A 7,739-nucleotide genomic window follows, 5' to 3' on the forward strand; every position below is an offset into this window, starting at 1 on the left:
GATGACCAAATGCAGCTGTATTAAATCATTTAAATCCCCAGCAAGCTATGATCCTGCAAAAACAAACTATAATTCCTGTCAAATCGCATAATCCCAATGATTATCAGTGTACGTGTCAACACAAAAAACTTTAATATGCCACAAATCTAAACAGAAGATCTAAACAAAGTGTGGGAAAATACAGAACACAAATGCTAAACAAAAAATGTCTAAATACAACCAAATTACATATTTATTTTTAATGTCAAATAATAATAAATAGTTTAAAATAAGTTAACCCTGAAAAACAACGTGATCTACGGAGCGTCAGAGCTTCTCGCGGCCATTGTCCACTGGGAGTCCATTCCTACAAACTTTGTAAAGGCTTTTGTTCTTTTATTCAACATAGCATGAAGAAGACAACAAAAAACATATGCAGTCAGGCAGCATCAATGACGTCCTCTCCACCACAGTCGCTGAAATAAAACACTTTTCTACAGAGGTTTTCTTTTAGAAAATAGAAATCTTACAAACAAAAAACTGAGAGTAAAAGAAAGTCCTCCAGCAGAGGTGTTTCTTATGATCTGACACACCAGCTCTTTTGGTCTGTCAACCTTCAGCTCCATCTAGAGGACCTGGAACTTCCAGGAGTTTTGGTCTTTATGGTCCAGGCAGTCCATCGTGGTGAAGCCCAGTTTCCATGCCTGCTGGTCCTTGTAGTCCAGGCAGTCAACAGAGGTGAAGCCCAGGGAGGAGGCAGTGCTGTAGCCCTGAGAGGACAGTGAGGCCGGGGACTGGCTTAGGGAGCCGCCCATGGAGGGCACAGTGATGGGACTGAGAGCACCCCCGGTGCCTGACAGCTGTGAATGCATTGGAGAGAGGTAGGCACTGCAGTCCAGGCCAGTGAAGTAGGAGGTGGTGCTGGCGTAGCCTTGAGTGTAGGCTGATGGTTGGCCGTAGCTCATAGGATAGGGTGAAGGACGCTGCATACAGGGGGCTGAGGAGGCCAGTGGGTCGGGAAGAGGTGAGATAGCTGGGCTCCAGATGGACACAGCAGTGTTTCCGGTGGTGGAGCTTGGGGCCAAGCTGGGACCAGACTGGGCTGAGGACGGGCTGTAAGAGCCGGGTGGGTTTGCTACAGGGTCAGGCGCACTGGGTTCAGCTGCTGGAGATGCCTTTTTTTTTGGAGGACGGGGTTTGGACTGACCACTGCTCTGCTGCTGCTGCTGACGACACTTGGCACGGCGGTTTTTAAACCAAACCTGTAAATGCATTAAAAGAACACATTCATTTTAGCATGGGACATAACTGACAAATTTGGAAGATATGAAGAACAACAACGACTTGGAACCAGACTTCTGTAGTCTAATGTACATCTCCAACAAACACTGATCTTGCAGTACCTGGACACGAGACTCAGGTAAGTTAATCTTGAGGGCCACTTCCTCCCTCATGAAGATATCTGGGTAACGGGTCTTGGAGAACAGCGCCTCCAGGATGTCCAGCTGCGTACGGGTGAAGGTGGTCCGCTCCCTGCGCTGCTTTCGGGGAGTTGCTGCAAAACCAAGAGATACAAATGATCACACTGTGGAGTAACAGAATTACATTGTAAGTGATGTCATAAAGTGCACATGCACAGCCCTGAACAATAAGAAAGGCAACGTAGCCCGAGGACTCATACCCTGACCTTTCTTTAATCCACTGGATTCATGCGCATGCACAATTTACACATGAAGGTTCATTCAGTTTGTACAGTCCAATCATGGAATCACGCTTCCACGCTTCTCGTATTTGGTGGCAAAAAGCTACATGCCTTGATGTATTTGCTTTAGAACAAGAATCGTGACAAATAGCAGCATCCTGTCATGAGATTTGCTTTTCAGCACTCGAAGTGTAGAGAAAATTTATCAGCAACACAAATGTGTGTATATATATATATATATATATATATATATATATATATATATATATATATATATATATATATATATATATATATATATATATATATATATATATATATATATAAGTACAGAATCTGAGGGAAAAAATGGAGAACCAAAACAAACGGTGTCAAATCTGATCAACTGTAGACTCAAATCCAAGTCAATAAATAAATATTATTGTTATGTTATCAATTATGTAATATAAATACATTAACATTTATTGAGATGCAATTGTATCAATAAAATTATTTACATGACAAGTTCTTTTCTAAAATATCAAACGACCCTCATGTTGAAAATTTTCATTTTTGTGTCAGCTTTCCTTTTCTGATTAAAATCATTTTTACTTTATTTTCATACTGTCCAGCCTTTTGGCAAACTGCGAGCAGCTATAAACCATCCCGTTTTACGCACCAGCCTGCGCGTAATTACGCATCACTTTGGGTGGAATTTTCACTTTAAAACACTAGAATAACACGAGACAAAAATGTAAAACGTTCATTACGTAAAGAAAATATATGTACTCACATGGATAAGCGACAGTCGTGTGAAGCATGTCCATTCCGGGTGCGGGCAAATTTAACCCGTTCATGGTGTAATGGGGCTGCTTTATGTAGGACATCATCCTTACCGCAGCCTTTTATGTCCTGACGCTGACTTGTATGTCGCACACGCAGCGCACGAGCCGTGGGCCCCTCAGAGCGCAACAGGGGCCACAAGTCGCTGCGTCGGATCCAGCGGGAGAGAGGCGGGTCGCGCTGGTGCACAGCCCAAAACTTGAAACTTTTTTTTTTTTTTTTTTTTAAGCACCCTCACTTTGAGATTGTACCTCTGCTGGATGGCGCACTGAGCGTGCGAGCTGCTTTTTCGTGTCTGACCGTTAAGTCATCACATGGGTGAACGGGCCGCGCGTGGCTGTGCGTCTTGGTCAGGTCGCTCCACTGAGTTTCTTTGCCGGCACGCGCTGCTAATTAGAAGCAGCAAGTGGCTCCAGAAAACTCCTCCCACCACTCACACACGCGCGCGTGCGCGCCTAAACCTCAGCACTAGGGTGCACATGTAAGACAGTGCGTAATTACGCACATAATTCGTAATTTGTGAATACATCTTATAAAGGTGTCTCACATTTTTTTAATCGGAATTGTAGAGATGATAACTCTCATACCGAGAAACAGGAAAATAAAGTGGGTAAATTATGCACATATACACAATGATAATAATAATAATAATAATAATAATAATGTAGATGTTTTGGCACATGCTCATCCTGCGCTGACTGTAACCTTCAATGCAACTTGTATTTTCCATTGTTGCTTCAGTATTATTTATGAATAAAAACAATGTAATCACAGTTCATGCATTCATGTTTTACTGTGCTTGCAGATGCAACTGGAATTGTTTGAAAGGCCCCATTTTTGCACAGTAGGTTATTTCTTCCTTTATATGATTCCAGAACAGTTTCCAAAAGGTAGGTGCTGCAGGCATTTTGAAACATCCCGCAATAGTGTTTCGAGTTTCCATCACTACACTCTAAAAAACAAACTGCTGTCACAACAAGAAAAAGTGATGTAACATTTTGCATAGATTTTTTTTTTAATTATTTCAACTTAACTAAAGTATTTCAACATAACAAGAGAAGTCTTGTGGTATTAACACAGTTGAAAGTTGAAATAACTAAGTTGAAATAACAACAAAAAATGCAAATTGTTAAATCAGTTTTTCTCACTGAGACAGTATTTCCTTTTTTTTTAGTGTACACACAGAAAATAAGTTTTCGTATCATCCCCAGCCTCACGTTCTGTCCACCTTTAAATTTTGGTTTGTATATTTTCTCCCATATTTGCCTGAATAAAGGGCATCATGTGTCTCTCAACTGTTGCTAGTTCAGCTTGTTTGCTGACACTCATGCCAAAGGCAGCCGCCTCCAAGAAACACCTGGCAGGTGGAAGAAATGTCGACATGCACAAAACAAAGTTGCTTTGATTTTGTGCATCAAACTTCAGTCTAATCACCTCATTGTCATTATCTGCTCATTTTAAATTGATGTGTTAAAAGATGATAGTTTTTCTTGTTTTTGAGCCATTGCTTCCACAAGGTGTCTGTTACACTAAACCAATCATCTAATAAGGTAAATGAAAAGTACTCTGTGACTTCTATAGTTCCCTTGAGGCAAAATCTGCCCCCTGACCTGGAGCTGCACAAAAATATTAATGAGCTCTTCCTTGGCCCAAAGTCTCCAGCAATTTTCATTAAAATCGGTTCATATATTTTAGAGATATCACTCTAAAATAAATAAATTAATAACAAATAGTCAAATGTCAACAAAACATAACCTTCTTGGCAGATGTAGTAGTAGTAGTCATTGTCGTCATCACAGTAGTAGTCACAACAATAATAATAATAATAATAATAATAATAATAATGAACTGAATGTGAGAAGTGAAAACAGTAACGGTACCAGTTATCATCAGAGCACTCGGAACTATCAAAAAAGGTCTTGAAAAGTACGCTGGAAAAATACACGACCCAATAAATGTTGTGGAACTGCAAAAGAAATCTTTACCTAGTACAGCATACATTTTGGTCCAATTCACTAAAAAATCAAATACAAGATGCAAGCAATAAAATATCACAGGAATAAGAACAAAATGAAAGTCTTTTTTTTTAAGTTCCACATGAGAACTTGTTTATCTGAAAGAATAAAGTTGCTTTTCAGGTGAGTTATTTATTTATTTTAGCTGAAACAAAATCAAACCTGGCAACTCCCTCAGATAATTAGGACATGAGACACTTATTACCATCATCATCATAATTATTATTATTTTCATTATCATCATTGTTACGATTATTTTCATAATCATTATTGTTATTATCATCATCATCATTGTTAATATTATTATTTTCATGATCATTATTCTTATTATCGTCATCATCATTGTTAATATTATTATATTCATGATCATTATTGTTATTATCATCATCATCATTGTTGATATTATTATATTCATGATCATTATTGTTATTATCATCATCATCATTGTTAATATTATTATTTTCATGATCATTATTGTTATTATCATCATCATCATTGTTAATATTATTATTTTCATGATCATTATTCTTATTATCGTCATCGTCATCATCATCATTATTAATATTATTATCATTATGAATGGGTAGTCAAATTTGTACCATTATTGTGTTTTTTTTATGTGAAATATTTCACATTTTTCATGGACCAGAAAAAAATGAACAAAGCTTTGTAATAAGAATGACCATGTTCACGAAAATCCTGCTTGTGTCTCAATTCACAAACACTTTTATCTCTCTGCGTCCATTTGCTCACAGTCCTGATTCACAGTCTGCACATCTGCTGCAGTTCATAATTTGACACATAATCAACAGATTTAACCTCAAAGCGGTCTCGCACACACACACACACACACACACACACACACACACACACACACACACACACACACACACACACACACACACACACACACACACACACACACACACACACACACACACACACACACACACACAACACCCAGATGCACAAAACTGACAAAGCTCATTTGATTTATTATAATATGCTTTATCTGAAAAGTAAGTATCTTATCTCCAGATAAAGGGAGGAAAGACAGAGTGATCCGTTCAGTAGTACAGCAGGAAAGGAGGATGGAAGGAACCAGAAACATGAAACGGGACACTATGGAGTGCAAAAATGGGCAAAAACAATAACAAAAGAGCAGCAAGAAGCTGAGCTGAAGATGGAAGCAGGACGGAGACTGAAGAATGTGGACATCTGCTGTACCTAAACTCTAATGAAGGTCAAGTGGAAGCATGTTTTAGGACAATGATATTCCCGAAGTCTCACTTCGGTTTTGTTGCTTTGTCTTGTGGATGGGAACTTATGGCAGCCTGGTGTGGATGATACTTTTAAACACATTTCTTCACTTCTTCATTTGTTGTTAACTTTTTACCCGACCTGATCACATTGTCTGTGTCAGCTTTTATCATTTTGAAGGCGGAATCGTGGAGTGCAAGAACATTTTGAAGTCAAAACAAATCATTTAATTTTGTTTTCCTTCCACCTAATACACAGACAGCATGTCTCATAGATGTTGATGATGGAGCTAAAATAATGGAACAGCTCGACTGAGTTGGCGTAATCCCCGTCTGACTGCCCTTCCCCCAGGATAGCTGCACTCACAGGGACGCACTCAGACGGACACCAGCGAGCCTTTTCATTTTAAGAAACCTGTTAGCCGCAAACACACCAAGCCCTGAAAACTCAAGAAACAAGTTACAAGATGTAAGTCAGGTTGTGGGAGGAGGTGATGACACAGAAAGGTGGAGGAGAAGCAGTTGAAGGGGCAGAGGGCGGAGGAGGCTGCAAGATCTCGTCCCCACTGACACAGTCCTGCAGTTAATCCAGATTAGGGTTTCTAAAATGGGTCGGCTAAATCTGCAGGCCAGCAAGTGCTGCAGAGGCTGCTGTCAGGTCCAATCACTCACTGTGCATGGCAATAATCTGCTCTCTGCAAACCAGGTGCCACCCGTAGCTCAGCACAGACAGCCACTGACGCCCCACAGGCCCCGGTTCCAGTCCAGTCAGCACTTAGTCTCCCCTAAACCAGTGCTCACTGTCAAACTCCACATATACAGTCTGTAACACCAAGCACCATATTTAATACTGAGCGTGTGGTTTCAAAATAACTTTAGATCAACATTATTACTTCTGTTACTTCTTACTTCTCATCCTTCAAACACTCTCCTACAAAGACACTATATACCTGTTGATGCAATGGACAAATGCTACACAATGTCCAGTTTCTCCAGTTACAACCACCAAAGCTACCAACACCTTCAGCGTTGTCTTCTTGTTTCCTTCTTGCACAGCAATTCAATTTTTGAGAACTGTCTACTCCAGAAAGATGTCACATTTTGGTGCTTTGGTTTGATCTCAGCATTGTTTTCTAGTGTCATTCTGCCTCTGTCATTATTGGCTGTGTGTTATTTTTAAGAAGGGATTGAAGCAGCAGGACCTACGTGGCCAGGACGACGGTGGGGATCGAACCTATGCGGCTCGCACAAAAGACCGTTCCTCTACCAGGTCAGCCAAAGGGGAACTCCCCATTAGCCAAGCTAGCGGGAATGTCTTTTCAATTGGGACCGTGGACTTTCATCCCGCTACACATCTCCCCACCATTTTTGACTTTGTCCTGAAGTCACAGGTGCATGTTAGCATACTCTGTGATCCACATCCTGTTCGTGACACCAGATTGAAGCAGCAGGACCTTCGTGGCTGGGACAACGGTGGGGGATCGAACCCATGCGGCTAAACGCAAAAGACCGTTCCTCTACCAGGTCAGCCAAAGGGGAACTCCCCGTTAGCCAAGCTAGCTGGAACGTCTTTTCAATTGGGACCCGGGACTTTCATCCCACTACACAGCTGGAAACAAACAGTGAAAAGGAGCAGGAAGAGGGGATATCACGGAAGACCAAGTCCCTCCATGGAATGTACCATCAACAGATATAGGAAGAGGCTGACATCAAGAAGACCTATCAGTGGCTAGAAAAGACCAGCCTAAAGGACAGCACAGAGGCTCTGATCATGGCAGCACAAGAACAAGCCCTGAGCACCAGATCCATAGAGACAGGAGTCTACCACAGCCGACAGGACCCAAGTTGCAGGTTGTGTAAATGTGCCCCAGAGAGAAGCCCAGCACATACACTCAACAAAAATATAAACGCAACACTTTTGGTTTTGCTCCCATTTTGTATGAGATGAACTCAAAGATCTAA

At 40.8% G+C, this 7,739-nt stretch overlaps 1 protein-coding gene across 1 annotated transcript; it reads right to left on the reverse strand.

Annotated features, from left to right (window-relative positions):
- Positions 1–333: 333 nt before the first annotated feature.
- On the reverse strand, positions 334–2,872 carry crx (cone-rod homeobox). The gene is made up of 3 exons (XM_034178913.1): positions 2,454–2,872; positions 1,383–1,534; positions 334–1,241 (listed from the first exon to the last, which is right to left on the reverse strand). Exons 1-3 carry the CDS (start codon positions 2,548–2,550, stop codon positions 606–608), a joined length of 885 nt encoding a protein of 294 aa, XP_034034804.1. The 5' UTR covers positions 2,551–2,872; the 3' UTR covers positions 334–605.
- Positions 2,873–7,739: the final 4,867 nt, after the last annotated feature.

Source organism: Thalassophryne amazonica, chromosome 9 (assembly GCF_902500255.1).
Source record: "Thalassophryne amazonica chromosome 9, fThaAma1.1, whole genome shotgun sequence".
Lineage (NCBI taxonomy): Eukaryota > Metazoa > Chordata > Actinopteri > Batrachoidiformes > Batrachoididae > Thalassophryne > Thalassophryne amazonica.

Bases quoted from the DNA above. Each gene is read 5' to 3' on its own strand.
- crx (XM_034178913.1), bottom strand. From the start codon at position 2,550: ATGATGTCCTACATAAAGCAGCCCCATTACACCATGAACGGGTTAAAT. The intron at 1,535-2,453 runs GTGAGTACATAT...TTGGTTTTGCAG, and splicing joins CACGACTGTCGCTTATCCAT to CAACTCCCCGAAAGCAGCGC. The intron at 1,242-1,382 runs GTACTGCAAGAT...ATGCATTTACAG, and splicing joins TACCTGAGTCTCGTGTCCAG to GTTTGGTTTAAAAACCGCCG.